Here is an 18,216-nt window from a genome sequence, read left to right as displayed (position 1 = left end):
TTTCGTCTATCTCTTTGCACTGGGATAATAAATCAAACGACTGTTAATTACTCTCCGTATATAAAGGACAACCCAAATTAGCAGAATAATAATGCACATTTGTGTATGCTTACAATTTTTTTTTTTACAATAAATTTTGATCAAAAATTATTGGTTTACGCAGATACACCGAAACGCGCAGCGTCAATTTAATTAAGGAAAGTTAAAGTCAGATTTAATAACCGACATAATTACAGTAAGATTGTCAGGATTAAATAATTTCATAGCAAGAAATTAGGTCAATTGCATCGCGCGATTTTCTTATTCTTCCTCTTTCGGAACAGCTTTGACGCGATCCCTTTATTTTACGCCATTGTTTGCGTGTCGCCGAACGATCCTTTTAGCGAGGTGTAAACGAATGAATCCGAATTCGCACTGGTGTTCTCGTTTGACGTTGCGTCTACGTTGCCGGGACTTATCTTGGCCAAAGGCAGCAAAGTTGATAGCGTTATCGGGGACGCCTGATCGCTTTCCTCCTTCGTGACCGCGATACGTCCTTATCTCGGCGAAAGGTTTTGTTTCCCGATCGAAAGAACATGCAATCCGCCAATTGTCAGTTCCGCATGCGTCCTATCTCGCATTCATTTCTTATTACGCCTTCATCCCGAATACTCAAACGTCCGCATTCTTTGCTAAGTACGTGGGTGTTTTTTCGATTTTTTTTTAATAATAATAAATCGGAAAAATACTGATATCAATGTAAATTCAGGTATGAAACAGGGCTAAAATTATTTTTAAATTCGTCTATACTATTATTTTTGACAAAATAAGTATAGAGCAGTTTACGAATGATTTTGTCGCACCTGAGAAATTATTTTTAAATTCGTGTTGGGCCAAAATAATAAATTAGATAATAAATTAAATAATAAATTAGAAAGATGCTGATATAAATGTAAATTCAGGTATGAAACGGGCTAAAATTATTTTTAAATTCGTCTATACTATTATTTTTGACAAAATAAGTATAGAGCAGTTTACGAATGATTTTGTCGCACCTGAGAAATTATTTTTAAATTCGTGTTGGGCCAAAATAATAAATTAGATAATAAATTAAATAATAAATTAGAAAGATGCTGATATAAATGTAAATTCAGGTATGAAACGGGTTAAAATTATTTTTAAATTCGTCTATACTATTATTTTTGACAAAATAAGTATAGAGCAGTTTACGAATAATTTTGTCGCACCTGAGAAATTATTTTCAAATTCGTCTTGGATCAAAATAATAAATTAAATAATAAATTAGAAACATGTTGATATAATTATTAATTCAGATATGAAACGGATTAAAATTATTTTGAAATTCGTCTACATATAATTTTTGACAAAGTAAGTATAAAGGAATTTAAAAATAATGTTGTCGCACTTAATCTGTGTCTGGCTCCTATTAGCCCCTCTTATAACTAAATTAATATTTTTATACTTGTATGTACTTTCCCGATGAGTGATAATTAACACAAAATAGGGAACTAAAGAGATACAGGCTCCGGAGATATAAAGATATAAGTACATTACGAGTTTTAACGTCCTTGTCATTATCGTTTCGTCCGAATTCCCGGATATCCTGTAATGAGATATTATTTTCGAGCGTTTCATTTCTGCGCATGTTGGCGGTCGCGATGCTGAGTGCATTAGAGCAAAGTGCATCCAAGTCCCCGGCTTGCGTTATGCCATTATCAGGATTACCAACGGGAAATGCCTCTCCTGTTTTTCTCCGCACCCGCGTAAAATTGTCTGGTTAATTGTATTTCATTGTTAACTCTCTCTCTGTTGTCTCTATATCTATGTCTATGTGTTGTTGATCCTGTGAGCAGCATGCAATGTACCGAGAAAAATACGTCGATGTGTACTACAGAATCGCTCGTTAGTTTTGCGCGCTTCGCTGTTAGCGAGATCAAAAAAATCACGACTGCGCTACGTGAACTTTTTTATCGATCCGCAATATTTACACAGCGCATTCCGAAAATTGTCGAAAAGTGATTGGATCCAAATTGAATAGCGAGTAATGTTTCATTAGCGTTTCTCTGACAATGAGAAAACAGAGAAACGCAATTGTCAAAATTATTGTTTTATGTTAAAGAATAATAGAATTCTTTATTTGAGTTTTTTAACATTTATATATATATATACGCAAATGATAAATATATTTAAGACATTTTTAAATAGCTACACGTATTTTTAAGTAACTTGAACATTCTTGATCATTTTATCAATAATATTGATTTTAAATTTATTTTTAAATAATCTTTAATACGCACACACTGAAATAAAAGTTTGTTAAATTAACAAATATTTAGTTCAATAAATAAATCATTTATTTGAAACAAATAAATATTTATTTGATATATTTATTTATTTATTTATTTAATATAAAAAATACTTATTTGATATAAGAAAATTCTTTTCAACACAAATAAATATTTATTTGTGCACTAATCACAGAAACATGCAAATGAGACAACTAAAATTTAAGGAGATTGTTGACTCGATCGATAGTAACATAATACATACATAATGAAAATGAATGGATCAAGTTTTCTCGAATAAATGATTTCATAGCCGGCGGAAGTCATTTGCATCGAGCTCGTTTTCGCTCAACTGTCGTTTGCGCGACAGTTTCGCTTACATCGTCATCGCGATTGCGATGCCGAAATGCCTGATAATGCAAATGCAGTTCGAGAATGGGCCATCCGGTAGTTCTGATACTCGTTGACATCCAGTAACGCAACGTCACGTAATGCAGGATTCGTTTATGTGAATTTCTATAGCGTGCGATAAAACTGCGTAGAGTGAAAATTGCTTGACCACACGTGCATCGTCATATCCTCGTTATTCGCGATTATTCTCAATTGCACCGAATTATCTTATAACGACTTAATTTTTTTGAAAAAAAATGTAGAAGGAATAATTATTCTACTTATTATCGGCGCAGAAAATATAAATGATAAAAAATGTAGATATATGAACACGTGGAAAATGAAACAAAAATTATATAATTTATATACTTTATCTGTGAATTCTTTAATGAAGTTAATTCATTTTTTGTAGTCAAAAATTTGATATTTTTTTCACATCCTTTGTAATTTGTAACATTTAAAGTTCTTAGATTAAAGAAAGAATTAATAAAAGAAAAGAAAAAGTTAAATAAGAGCAAACTTCAAAAATAAGTTAAGAAAATGGATAAATATTATATTAATTCCAATAGATTTCAACAGATAGTGATGACATAATAAAGGTACAGGATGCATCGTGTTTGAATATTTTTTGTTGAAATGCAAGATGCAAGTGTAATTTTGCTATATAATATTAATTAATTTCCTTTATTTTTCTAACTTTGCTTTTTTAATTAGGAAAAATATACAGAAAAAATATATATTTTTATTTACATTTTTTTGTTATCGGACTGGAAGTTTATTCAATGAAATCAGATGTTATTTTTAATCTCAATTTAATCTAATCTAAATTAATTTGTTTTAATACACTCCCTTATTATTTCGAAAACAACAAGATTTAATTTAATTAGGATTTAATTAAGATAGTCTACATAATTGAAAATAAGAATCTGTATAATTGAAAATATAATGAAATAATAAATACACGGATAATTACAAAACTAATTATACAAATAATTCGAAAGTAATAATTGCGCATATTTATACATATTATGTGTCGAGAATATAAAATCAATACAATATTGTAATTACATATCAAAGAATTAAATATAATAATTAATATTAGTAAATATATATGTATAACAATAAATATAATAATTTGATATTTTCTATAAAATGTTTCATTTTGCTTTCTATTTATTCGTATTACTTACTTCTTTATGCATTATGCTTCCTTCTTAGTTACTCGTCTTCTGTGTTGGCTCCTATTTTTCTTACTTCTGTTTTTCTTTCATTTTCTATTTCCAATTTCAAACATATTAACATTAAAGCATTATATTTATAATGATTTAAAACGGCAAATTAACTTACTCTGTAATTACTCATTTTATTAAAGTAATATGCGACTGTCATCATCAAATAGTAATTATAGCTTTATAATTATAATTATAATGGGAGGCTGCGTTTACACACGCATCTGTGCGTGATATTTCTCATTATTTTCCATTTAGGATTTAACGAGAAGAGAGAAGAATGTCCCTTTGCGCGCAATGATTTGTGCGTTCACTGTATGTTCACAGAGAGGGAGAGAGAGAATTACAGATAATCAATTTTGTCTAATTAAAACTTACAACAATCGAACATTCTCAAATACTATACGCATTGGAAGGCTGACAACTGCACATTGTCCACGTATACACGCATATATTCCATCGAGTCTATTATTAGTTTCTTGCTATTATCTCTTAATTACGTGCTTTTTTTTAAAACAATAAATAAATTTTAATTAAATAATCTAAATAGAATAAATTTTTATATTAATAAATTATTAAATTTTTATGTTAATAAAAATTTGTATTAAATAAATTAAATATTTTAATAAATTTTTGTTATTACCGAATTTATACTTGTATTGTATCTTATTTAAAAAAAAATTGATTCTATTTTATTTTTTCGCATATGTGTCTTTCACCTACTAACTTATTTAAATTTCACTCGTGAATATTGTATTTCGCTTATGCAGAGAATTTCTTCAAGGACAAACGTGAGATCGGCGCACTTCGCCTGTGACTATCGTAAGCATATTCCTGTTTACGTTATCGTCTCTGCATTGCAATCGAAATCGTGCGAAGAGTCGAAAACCGATGAATGCAGAGACGAGGCATATCAATGTTTAAAGACACGTCTATATACACAGAAACTTTGGATATATCATACTATCCGAATAATAGAGATTATTCATGCGAATCTGAAAATATGCAGTCACTGTGAATATAAAAAGACATGCTTCTAAACGGGAGCAATTAGTCGTGTGCAATTACTTAGTACAAGTAATTAAGTGGTCCATTTTGTGCTATATAAAGGTGGATTTGATATTCATTATGGTTCAAAGACACGTTCTGTCTGTCGTCTTCTTGGCGCTTATTTCTGCCAACGTATGTACATATTATAACATTTTTCACGTCAATATTTTTTGATAAAATAGGAAAAGATTTGAACGGAATTAAATTACTGATATTAATAATTATTTTTTATTTTAATTACTAATTAAATAAAAAATAAATAATTATTTGTAAATAATATTATAAGTATAATATTATTTGTAAATAATTTACAAGATGATCTAGAGGAGCATCTCGATACATAAAAATTGTAAACTAAATAATTATTAACTGGTTAATATAGTAATATTTTATATAATAAAATAAAGTAATTTAATTTATACAGGGTATCCCAAAATTAATAGCAAATCTTTTAATGGCAGATTTCTGGGATCATTTGGAGACGATTTTTCCTCAGCGAAAATGTCGAGAAAGGCCATCATTTTTTGCATGTTCCTAATTATTGCCATCCTGTATCTTCGTAATTAAATCTGAAATTAAAATTCTATTAAAGTCAACTCTACATAAAATTAATCAAAGAATGTGATTTTGTTAATATTTTATTTCCATAAGGCTTAGTTTGCGAAAGACCTTTTATTTTCGGTGAGGAAAAATCGTGTCCAAAAGATCTTAGGAACCTGCCATTAATTTCAAGACACCCTGTACAATATATAACATATTTGGCTGTACTGGATATTGTTTAACATCTTGTATAATTATTATGCAGGTGATACAAGCAGGAGTGATTATTCCATCACTGCAGGGATTATTCCATCAAGATGCTCTGCCCAATTTCGTCAATCTTTTAGACATACCCAGAATTGGCCAATTTTCTCATGATCTTGCCTCATCGGCGGCTAGCGCGGCAGCACGTGTCAGATCCTACATGGATGACTTCGGTACTGGCTTAGGCGGTCTAAATGTTCTACCCCGTCTGCACGGTCTCTTCAATGGAGGACTATTATCGGGTCTTGGTCATCCGGCCATTCTGAACGGAGCCGCGGACACTATTGCAGACTCGGTTGCAACGAGTCTTGTGCCTAGCGAACATCTAAGAACATCAGGTCTCTTTGGAAGAGGTCTCTTAGGAAGAGGTCTCTTGGGAAGAGGTCTCTTGGGAAAAGGTCTTTTGGGCAATTACGAAGCAGGAGGCTCTAGTGGTGGTGCAGCATCCGCAGCTGCTAGTTCTGCAACTGGAGCCTAAGCTAAATATTTAAACTGAAACAATCGAATATACTGTGCGTCAATTAATGTTTATATATAATGTTGATATATAATTTTATATATACATATAATTATATATATACATATATAATATTTTAATATATATATATTATATATATATATATATTTATTTATACATTGAGATTATCAAATACTATGTAATATGTAATTTAAATATTTATTGTACATTACATATGTTGCAATTGCAAAATACTAGTGATCGCAAATACTTGTGTCCAAATGAAAAATAAAATATATTCTTATAAAAAATATCGAGATGGTGTTAACTGCATGTGACATATCCTATTATTTTTTAATTCTGCTTACGATTTTTACTAACTAAAAGATAAATAGAGATTAAATAATTAGATATTTACTTATATAAAACCAATATATTTATAGATATATCTTTAATGTTAAATAATTCGAATGATGCAAAATTATTTTCGCTGAATGTGCGCTAGTAAAAATCAATATTCAGATATAATTCTAGAATATATGTGCATGTATTACGAAATATAACTTGTTTATTTATTAATTTTTACTTTAATTTTATGTTTTCATTCTTATGTTTCTTCAATTTCAGTGCATTATATAAAAATAACAATATGTGTTTTTGTGATCTTTTCTACATGCATGCTGCATAATCGTAAATTGCGATTTATATACGGCATATGCAATGATAAATTTACAGAGATGTATTTTTTCTGCTTAAATTATAATATGTGCATTTTATTTTAATGTATACGTTAGAAATAAAATTCCACAAATTTCAAAGCGGAGAAAAATCACGATTACACTTGCTAATATACCGTTTTTATTTGCCATATGTATAAAATTCGGAACAAATTCACGCATGAAAAGAACAAACCATCTTAGAATTGAATCATGGGCAAAAGCATGAGATCTAGTATATAATCTAAATTCTGCAGCGTGCGCGTTCTGCTTTTACTGAGTAAAGATATTTACTTAGTAAAAGCAGAACGTTGACAAACGAATTTCCGGTGTAAGATTTATATTGCTTGTACATCAGCTATACTCGCTTCTTATGTTTACATAAAAAAATCCTACTAACATGTTAATTGCGTCATACTTGCACATTAATTGCAACACAGTTTTAATAAGTTATTGTATAATTTTTAAACCAATTTACCGCATTTTTCCACACAAAATATATCTTTCGGATTTCCAAATATTTCGCTTAACGATTAATTTCCTGCAACCAATTATGACACTAATATTAATATAATAAAATATAAATATTAATATAAATATATCTTCCCTAAAAAAGATTTCTAACCGAAACGTTTAAAATAAGTATAGAGAAATTTAAAAATAATTTTGTTGCACCCAATATTTTTTCCTATTAGTCCTTTTTATATCTAAATTCATGTTGAGCCTTTTTCGATTTTATTTAATTTTAAAGTAATAAAATAATTTGCCTCATTGTTATTAAAATACATTACATGTGTATTGAGAAACTATAAATATAATAGAGCGTAATCGTTGTATTCCAATGACTTTTACTACTTTTTCCATATAGAGGAGTGGCTATAAAAGTAAGTCTATCGAAGCGGTATAAATTCTAACTAACAAAAGTATTGCGACATTTATGTACACAGAAACGGCGATATAAATCTCATCGACAGTAACAGTTAAGAAAGCAATTAACGGTCGCCAATGTCGTCTAGTTCTGCCATGCACTATCTTACTGTCCTTGCGCGAGCTATTTCCTTCTTGACATATATTTTGATCGTAACTTGCATTGTGTAGATCCAGCATTTTTTCTATTTCTCTCTCTTACATCACTTTAACATTGAATACAATAGTTGTTTGTCTCGACATAGATTTTTAAGAGAAAGATAATATTCGATGTGTAATTATGTAACTACTAGTGCGAAATAATTCTGCACTATAAATTAATTATTATATTAAGTAGGTTTACATTAAATTATTAAATAATTTTACATTGTATATGTATGTGTTGTAATACTCAGAACACAATTTCAAAATTACAGAAACTTTCTTCTACTGTTGATACTTTCTGCGAAAATGAAATCAACAGTCGAACAGGAAATTGCGAGATTTCTATTTAGTAGCATTCTGGAACTAACAAATAATTAAATCTGTAGTTTTGCAGTGGCTTTCTCCAATGGCGTTACTTCCACACAAAATATCTTTCGGATTTCAAAATATTTCGCTTAACGAAAAAAAGAAATTCCTAAATTTCTTGCAATCAATTATGACACTTCAATATTAATATAATAAAATATAAATATTAATATAAATATATCTCCCCAAAAAAGGATTTCTAACCGAAACGTTTAAAATAAGTATACCGAGAAATTTAAAAATAATTTTGTTGCACCCGATATTTTTTCCTATTAGTCCTTTTTATATCTGAATTCATGCTGAGCCTTTTTCGATCTTATTTTAATTTCATGTTTTTATTTTTATACCAGTGTAATAACGATTTTGATAACGACATATTATAGATCGAGTATCGTGCTACAACTATCACTGTTTAAATTTCTTGCAACTAATTATGACACTTCAATATTAATATAATAAAATATAAATATTAATATAAATATATCTCTTCAAAAAAGGATTTCTAATCGAAACGTTTAAAATAAGTATACCGAGAAATTTAAAAATAATTTTGTTGCACCCGATATTTTTTCCTATTAGTCCTTTTTATATCTGAATTCATGTTGAGCCTTTTTCGATCTTATTTTAATTTCATGTTTTTATTTTTATACCAGTGTAATAACGATTTTGATAACAACATATTATAGATCGAGTATCGTGCTACAACTATCACTGTTTAAATTTCTTGCAACCAATTATGACACTTCAATATTAATATAATAAAATATAAATATTAATATAAATATATCACCCCAAAAAAAGATTTCTAACCGAAACGTTTAAAATAAGTATACCGAGAAATTTAAAAATAATTTTGTTGCACCCGATAATTTTTCCTATTAGTCCTTTTTATATCTGAATTCATGTTGAGCCTTTTTCGATCTTATTTTAATTTCATGTTTTTATTTTTATACCAGTGTAATAACGATTTTGATAACGACATATTATAGATCGAGTATCGTGCTACAACTATCATTGTTTAAACGAATAAGGCAGTTTGGACGAGTCTTTCGACGTTGGCGGTCATGAATACATGTATGCAGTAGGAAAGCTGATTGAAATGTAATGGTTGCGCCACAGCTATTACGTTTACAATGTTCGCTGGACCGACGCATGATGGTGCTGTCTATAGATACTCTAGTAGCAATCACAGTTCAAGCACATATTATAAAATTCCAATATATGTTGCTGGGGTGTATTATGTACTTGGTTGCGAAGCAATTTGCGATAAATCGACTTTGTATGTTTTTTTAAGGAAAAGATTTTACAAGTGTATAAGAAATAATTTTTGTTCTCCTAATAAACAATCAACGTAAAAAATTAATTATTCCAGCCAAAGATTAGGTTGAAAAGACTGCTTCCCCTAATATATCAGTTTACATCCTTAGTTTTAAACAAATTCAATGCCGCAATTAAACTGTGATATCGAGTAATATCAATTGATACACGGTTGAAAAATTTCTGTTAAATTTAACAGATATCACGTGTCCCAAACGGTCCACAGAAATTTTTGTGTTAATTTAACATAATATGGATATGTTAAATGGAGACACAAATATTGTGTTAATATTTTAACACAAAATAAATGCAAAACTTCAAATGCAAAAATAAATGCAAAAATTGAAAATATGTTGATTTTAGATTTTATCATCCCCACTTATATTATAAAATAGAAAATCAACATTTTTCCTTTTGACAGATAAATCTTGTCACTAATAACAGAACATATTTATTGGGTAAAATTAAAAATTGATGCACATTGTATTATTTTTACATTTTTTCAGTTATTTTAATAATTTAAGTAATAAATTAATACAGGAATGTGCTAAATATTTAACACAAAAATTTTTCACGGGGACCGTTTTTGACAAGAAAACAAACTTTTCTACTGTGTATATATCGAGTAATGTTACGAATATCAAATATATACAAGGGAATACATATATATTGTATTACATATCCGGGAAAATTAATAGAAGAGGCAGCGGCAAATCCGATAGATATAGTTTTACTGCGAAATCATTTGACAGCTGAAAGAGGTAAACACGCATTACAAAGGCGGACGCGTCGCTGTGCGTGAAACGCTCGTTGTCCGTGCAAAATCATGCGAATGATTCAGACGTATTGCTGAATATGCGTAGTAAATCAATGTATTCCCAATCGGATCCGTATCATTTAGAGGGCATAATCGCATCGGAGACCCGGAATATCATCGTCGACTGGCATCGCGCGCTGGCTGCGCGCTCATTCCCCGGGTCCCACGTCAGCATGTCGAGTGATTTGAGAACAATATCAACGACGTGCATCCGTCCCGGCCAATGAGAACGGATACAGAGTTACGCGTACGCGAATTTGCATAACTCGGTTCGTTGCGGACGTGCGCCGCATACCTCGGCGGGCTGGTGTTGTCGTGCGATTTCATTCGTAACGTCATCGCGCGGTCTCTCTTTTTCCGGGATCCTTCACTCCCAAAAAAGCGACTCTCCACGAAAAATAGCAATATGGCACATATATTGTATTTCGAAAGAATTTTTAATTTTTAATATGACGGAGAGCCGGTCATTTAAATGCGCGCAAAGCTTATGAATATATTAGTATTTTTAGAAATAAATTAAATGGAAAGAAGAAATATTTTTGAAATTATTTAGGAAAAATAAAAAAAAATAATTTGACGCGTTGCGAAATGACCAACATCGGCAATGTTATTCAAAAACAGCTCGATACCGCTTGACTCATATTTCACGAGTGACACAAAAGTGCATTACGGACCAGTAGATTAAACTTTTCTCATCAAGCACGCGGCGGCGAATACTTCCGGCATAACAAGCTCCCGTTCGACCACTCGGTTGATGAAGTACAATAAAGTTTGCTCGCTTACCGGCAACTTCATTGACTGTATTTTCGACGATGACTTTTTCAACCCTCTTTCATGGATTTTTCACGCCCGCGCAAAACCCCCTTTGGATTGCCAGCTGAAATCTTACCGATTTTCTCATTAATTCTTTCTATCACAGATCTCATTTATAAGTAATCTTGACAACGATAAATAAAAAAGAAGCAAATTTATAAAAGAAATTTTATAAATTTTTTTTATCTTATAATCGTATCGAATATATGTATATATATATATTTAAGTCTCAAAAGAATAGATATTTGTATCAAATTTGTATTAAAGAATGGTAATTTCTACACCGTATTATAATTTCTCTTCAAAAGTTACGCTTAAAAGTACAATTAATAAATTATTAGAATTAATTTATATGTATATGTTTAAAGAAAACACAGAAAACTAGATGCTGCCTAACAGACATCACAAACGGATCTAAAAGATGATATTTTCACCTTTTAACCGACTTCGTAAATCGCAATAATAATCTTTATTCATACTTAGCTAAAGTCATCTCATACATAAAATCTTCAATAAATGAGAATGAGTTTTATATTATCATTAACACTTCTAAATATAACTCAATATCATAATGAGCGACTTTATCTTTTTGAGAATATTTAAGATAACAAAAAATTATGTTTAATTTTACCTAAATATAAATAACCTGTTATTCTAGATAATCCACGACTAAAATATTCTCTATTTTAGTTACGTAAAATAATGTAATAATTAGTATGATAACATTAGTATACATATATTGTATATATAAATAACACAGTTTCATTGAGTCCACAGTTTTTGTTAGCATATGCCACATATGCGTATAATACTATTTCAAACAAGAAAAGTGCATTTAACATATACTTGTTTGTTTAAATATAACTTTAAATTCAAAACTGATTGTAAAAAAACCGAAGGAATTTTTTAAAATGAATATGAAATACATTGTAAGTTTTATTCAGTTGTTATTTAATTGTTTCACTCTTTTGCAATACGAATAACATTATAAGACTTTGATTTATTCTTATTGACATTTCAGATCTTACTTTCTTGTATTATAATGTTGATTATATTTCCTATGAATAATTCAGCTGCAAAATTGTCCGAAATTATGTCACGTATACGTAGAGAAGAACCGTATGATAGTCCTAGTGAATCTGATAAATCTGATAGTCTCCTAGGTAAGACATTGTACTTCAAATATATTTAAAATATTTATGTAGACAATAAAAGATAATCAAAATTTACTCTTTTGAAAAGATTCCCATGAAAGTGTAACAAATATGGATAACTATAAAAATTTAACAAATATGGAATTCTCATGAATCTACTTTATATAATATTAAGTGTAACTGGGAAAATATGTAATCAAAATCACAGCAAAATTAATTGAAAAGCAAAGAAAAAGCAAAAAAAATATTGTCAGTTAAAATCTGGATTTGAGTCCTGGTTTCACACCTGGTCTTACGTCTAATCAACGCAAGCTTACACCTAATAAAATAGATACAAAATGAAATAAAAAAAATTTATAATTGTTAATTAAAAATCTAAAATAATGTCTTAACATTTAAATGACACCTGATATTATTATAATTTTACTTGGTGATGGTTTATCAATATGGAAATATAAGCATTGTGAAAAATCGTAAAAAAATAAAATAGTTTAATAACTATAATATTGTTTTATATTTTATTTTATTTTATATGTAATACTTGTGACATAATTTCATCCTATAAATTTTTTTCCAAAAATGTGCAAGTTTTATGCAGAATATATCATATCAAAATATATTATATTTATAGATTTGTTTGTATAGTTTAATGTTCCAAGAATCATAAAGTAAAACAGACAAGTTGCTGAGTTTATCTTATGTGTTTAAGATGTTATTAAGGCCAATTTTGCGATTCATTAAGCGTTCACACTATATTTTCATATTTTTTATATACAGGCATAATGTGCCCTATGCGCACGTAGCAATGATAATCTCAAATAATTAAAAAATAAACCATATTCTCAGTTATGCGCTTATTGCATGTATTAATAATACGTTATTATTAACTTTGCCACTTTCTTATTATAAATATAAATAGCAAACATGTTAGATTACACATTATTGTTTGTTATTATAATTGCATTTTGAATATGATGCAATATCACTCTTGAGCGATTTACTAGATTCTTAATCTATCACGCAGATTATACCCATTGGTAGAATTATAATAATCTACATACATACATATACATGTAAAAAATTGTTTTTTCGTTGCGAGTGTGTGGATGACATTAAGGCAAATGAGGTGAGAAAAGAATGCTATAAAGACAAAGGATCATTCAATCCTATTCAGCTTTAGAAGTTCAGTGGACAACATAACGACACCAGCATAAAACTTAATTTAAGTAAACTGAAAATATGGATTATTTTTTCTTTCAAATTTTTATATCTGTCTAAAAATTGTACATCATTATTTTTTAAAATAATTTTAAAACAAATTTATATATACATACATAAATATATGGATATGTATTATGTACATAGTAAATAAATTACTTATTTTAAAATGAAAATTTATTTATGCACATATTTCTAAAAATTATTGCAATGGCACTCACCCATCCCGATCGAAAGCGATGCAGTGATTTGAGAGTACCTGTGGGTCCGCCAGCAGCCGCAGTGATAAAATCGAGGACTGCTCCGGCGGTTGTCATAGGTCACTCGCGACAGTGCCTGGAAGCTCACCTGGGATTGTAACTGACTTCGATAAGCAGATAGATTACATAGAGTATAAAATTAAAAACAAACAATTTATTATGAATTTCAAACTTTATAAAAACATACCTATATAAGTTAAAAACATATATGAAACATTATAGATGAGATAAAAATTGATCAACAATGATGGATTCTTTTTGCGGAATTTGTTGACAGTGCTGTTTGCAATCAGATGTTCAATTCGCGCATCTTGTATAGCTATTAATTTTATTAAACGAGGTGCGGACAAATTTGTCAAAGCACTCGTAAAGCTTACTGAAAGTTACAACTTTTGCTCCAGTAACATTTAGATTTGTGCTATCTCGGATTTTAATCTAGATTTTAGTTTGAATATTATTTGGGATTCGACTGATTAATTAAAAACATGTTCGCCAAAGTTACTATGATGGAGTTAAAAGCATAGAAGCAAATTCAAAAGTTCTTAACATGATAAGTTAATGTACATTGTATTAATAATAAAATATCATATTTTTTATGATTTGTATAATTGTGCCAAACTAGCGTGCTGATAACACTATTCAACAAAAAATGATTTTTTTTTTAACACAGGAACAAGAACTTATCATTTCTTATAGTTTTCTGGAAGCTAAACACGAATTTATCTTCAAAATTTCTCCATCACGTCACAATTTTAAGAGACATACATTTAAAGTTGCAAAAAGAGCTTTCTTCACGAACTTTGTCATAATATAGCTACAATTGAGACGTGTTAAAGACGTTTTCTTGCCACCAAAATGTACTATTTTGTTAAAATTTTCAACTCTCAATAAAAATTTTCGATGTCGGTAATGGTTCATAAGATATCCATAGCTAATTATTAAGAATTAAATGCGTTAATTACAAAACATATAAGAACATATTCAAAACTTTATTTACTGTATTATTCAACAAATATAGTTTATTAATTATTTAAAAGATAATTTAAAAGATTTAAGCATCTGATCTCAAAAGTAGCGAATCATAATTATAATTTATTAAAAATGCTACAGAATAAAAATATGCTGATCAGCTACGAAGAATCTAATATTTCGAATTAAAGACACAAAGAACTTTTCCCTATTTATGGCAAGACCCACGGCAGATACTTAGTAGTTTAGTAAAGATAGCAGCAGATCCAGGTATAATAAAATTGCAAAACCTGGAGCAGATTTAGTCACCAACTCGTAATTGGAACTTCTACAGTAGAAAAATCGGAAATTGGTCCGACAACAGCGAGGTCAACGGAAGATGAACCTAGCGCATTCATTGCAGCGATATGTGCAACAGGTCAAATCAATGGTTACCCAGGTTCTTAAAACATTTAGAACCACTGCGCTATTATATCCTACACTTTAAAACTCACAGAACGACATTGACGTTCCGGAGAAAACAAAGCGATTGCCGCTAAATCGGCGACAAACATCTACATTGGAACATCTATAACGGAATTCACAGTTTCTACAAACTTAATAATTAAACGTTATAAATTTTTTTATTATTTATATTCTATTTATATTACGTTATATATTTTATTATTATTAATTATTAATGCAAAACTGCTTTTTTTTAATATCGCCAATTTTCAAAATTTGATTAAGATTAATATAATTCGAAGTAAAATTTGTATAAACCTATTCATATTAAATTAAATATAATGTATTTAATTAATATTACAGTATATTTTGAAAATAAGCAAGGTGATGCACCAAGCAAGATTTTGACTGAAGGAGCCAAACTGTCCTGGTTTAACTCTCATACAGCATGACTTTAAATAATCGATATGTAGTAATGATAAGTTAATGGAATAGATTTCAATTTTGCGAAAGATTGCTAATAACATGCAGAATGAACCAGTCATGGAGAGATAAGATTGTTGGTGTGTAATAAAAATCACAATCCGTCCTATATATATTTACACATATGATATATATACATGTATTCTATAGCTTTGTTTCTATTTAAAAATGTTAATCAAAAATACTTTAAATTCTTAAAAGAATTAATCAATAAATCAAACACACATATATAAATAAAGTTGTAATGTAATAAGATTTTATAATAATTATTCCTCAAAAAATTTTTGTATAATGTTATATTTTAAGACATTAAAAAAATAATTAATAAAATCGTAAATTGCGCATAATGTTTCAATATAAAAATATTCCAAATCTTTTTCTGTTTGCTTTATAATATTTATTATTGAATAACAAGTTGAATTTATTGTGTAAATCATAATATCATCTTATTTTTTGTATAAAAATGTGAACTATTATATAAATTGTTTTTTTTTAACATTATGACTCATTGTCAGATATGGTCTTTCGGTAATTTAGATAGCTAACAATTTAGATAACTGACATATCATCAACGCTGCCTTCTAAATATAACGCAATATCATAATGAGCGATTTTTTTTTGAGATAATAAAATTACCTATTATTTTACCTAAATATATATGATCTGTTACTCTAGATAATCGATTAAAATATCTTCTATTTTAATTACGTAAAATAATGTAATAATTAGTATGATAGCAGTAGTATACATTGTATATATACGTGTCTCATGTGGTATTAATAGCATACAGAATTTAGTAATTGTCTTTTTGAGTTCATAGTTTTTGTTAGCATCTGCCACATACGTGTATAATATTACGTTTAAATAAAAAAGTGCTTTTAACACAAACTTATTTTTAAATATAACGTGGAATTAAAACCTGATTGTAAAAAAACCGAAGAAATTCTTTAAAATGAATATGAAATACATTGTAAGTTTTATTCAGTTGTTATACAATTGTTTCACTCTTTTGCAATACGAATAACATTATAAGACTTTGATTATTCTTATTGACATTTCAGATCTTACTTTCTTGTATTATGATGTTGATTATATTTCCAATGAAAAATTCAGCTTCAAAATTGCCCGAAATTATATCACGTATACGTAGAGAAAAAACATCTTATTTTGGGATTCAGAGTAATGGACCTCGTGGTATTATAGGTAAGAGATTATATTCAAATATATTTTACAAATTTATATATAGACAATAAGAGCTAATCAAGATTTATTCTTTTGAAAAGATATCCATAAAGGTTTAACAAATATGGATAACCATAAAGATTTAACAAATATGGAATAACCATGAATTCTACTCTATATAATATTAAGTGTAACTGGGAAAATATGTAATCAAAATCACAGCAAAATTAATTGAAAAGCAAAAAAAAAAGCAATAAAAAATTATTGTCAGTTAAAATCTGGATTTGAGTCCTGGTTTACACCTGGTTTGCTTTACATACAATCAACGCAAGCTTACACATAATAAAATAGATAAGAATTGAAATAAGAAAAATTTATAATTGCTAATTGAAAATCTAAAATAATGTTTTGTCACTTAAATAATATCTGATATTATTATAATTTTACTTGGTGATGGTTTGTCAATATGAAAATATAAGCATTGTAAAAAATCGTAAAAAAAAGAAAAAAAATAAAAAGTTTAACCACTGTAATATTGCTTTAGATTTTATTTTATTTTATATGTAATAATTGTGACATAATTTCATCATATTAAATTTTTCCAAGAACGTGCAAGTTTTATGCGGAATATATCAGAATATATTATATCCAGATTTGTTTGTCTAGTTTGATGTTACAAGGATCATAAAGTAAAACAGACAAGTTGCTGAGTTTATCTTATGTATCTAATTGTAAGATGTTGTTAAGGCCAATTTTGCAATTCACTAAGCGTTCACACTTTATTTTCATCTTTTTTATATACAGCCTTATGAGCACATAGCAATAATAAAATATTGTTTAATCCGTAAAATATTGTTTATTCCGTAAAAACATACATTTAATTCAATAAGAAAAGATACTCTAGAAATTATAGCTATTGTTCTTAAATCAAATTTCATTAACATTACATCAAAATTACAAGCAGTGTAGCATGTATAACTAAAATTAAATTTTCTCGTTTAAAGAGTATAATTTTAAAGTCTAGTAAATAAACTAAAAACAATTAAGAAGTATAAAAATCTTAAATAATCAAAAAATGAATGCGCTTATTGCAAATATTAATAATACGTTATTATTAATTTTGCCACTTTCTTATTATAAATATAAATAATAAGCATGTTAGATTACACATCAATGTTTGTCATTATTATT

The 18,216-nt window shown here is 28.5% G+C and overlaps 1 protein-coding gene and 2 long non-coding RNA genes across 3 annotated transcripts; all 3 read left to right on the top strand.

Annotated features, from left to right (window-relative positions):
* Nucleotides 1-4,942: 4,942 nt before the first annotated feature.
* LOC114931553 (uncharacterized) lies at nucleotides 4,943-6,507 on the top strand. Its single transcript, XM_029303674.2, has 2 exons — nucleotides 4,943-5,086; nucleotides 5,760-6,507. The coding sequence occupies exons 1-2, from the start codon at nucleotides 5,033-5,035 to the stop codon at nucleotides 6,234-6,236; spliced, it is 531 nt and encodes a 176-aa protein (XP_029159507.1). The 5' UTR covers nucleotides 4,943-5,032; the 3' UTR covers nucleotides 6,237-6,507.
* Nucleotides 6,508-12,095: 5,588 nt separating this feature from the next.
* LOC114931556 (uncharacterized) lies at nucleotides 12,096-12,973 on the top strand. The gene is made up of 3 exons (XR_003819693.2): nucleotides 12,096-12,244; nucleotides 12,337-12,478; nucleotides 12,558-12,973. It is a non-coding gene; the product is annotated as an uncharacterized LOC114931556 (long non-coding RNA).
* Nucleotides 12,974-16,621: 3,648 nt separating this feature from the next.
* Nucleotides 16,622-17,306, top strand: LOC114931555 (uncharacterized). The gene is made up of 3 exons (XR_003819692.2): nucleotides 16,622-16,813; nucleotides 16,905-17,046; nucleotides 17,127-17,306. It is a non-coding gene; the product is annotated as an uncharacterized LOC114931555 (long non-coding RNA).
* The last annotated feature ends 910 nt before the right edge of the window (nucleotides 17,307-18,216 follow it).

This window comes from Nylanderia fulva, unplaced genomic scaffold (assembly GCF_048542155.1).
Source record: "Nylanderia fulva isolate GAGA-0341 unplaced genomic scaffold, ASM4854215v1 Scaffold11, whole genome shotgun sequence".
Classification (NCBI taxonomy): Eukaryota; Metazoa; Arthropoda; class Insecta; order Hymenoptera; family Formicidae; genus Nylanderia; species Nylanderia fulva.
The sequence above is the reverse complement of the archived record's forward strand: the minus strand, read 5'-3'. Positions and strand labels throughout refer to the sequence as shown.

Coding starts and splice junctions, on each gene's coding strand:
- LOC114931553 (XM_029303674.2), top strand. CDS start 5,033: ATGGTTCAAAGACACGTTCTGTCTGTCGTCTTCTTGGCGCTTATTTCT. Junction 5,087..5,759: donor TGGCGCTTATTTCTGCCAAC/GTATGTACATAT, acceptor ATTATTATGCAG/GTGATACAAGCAGGAGTGAT.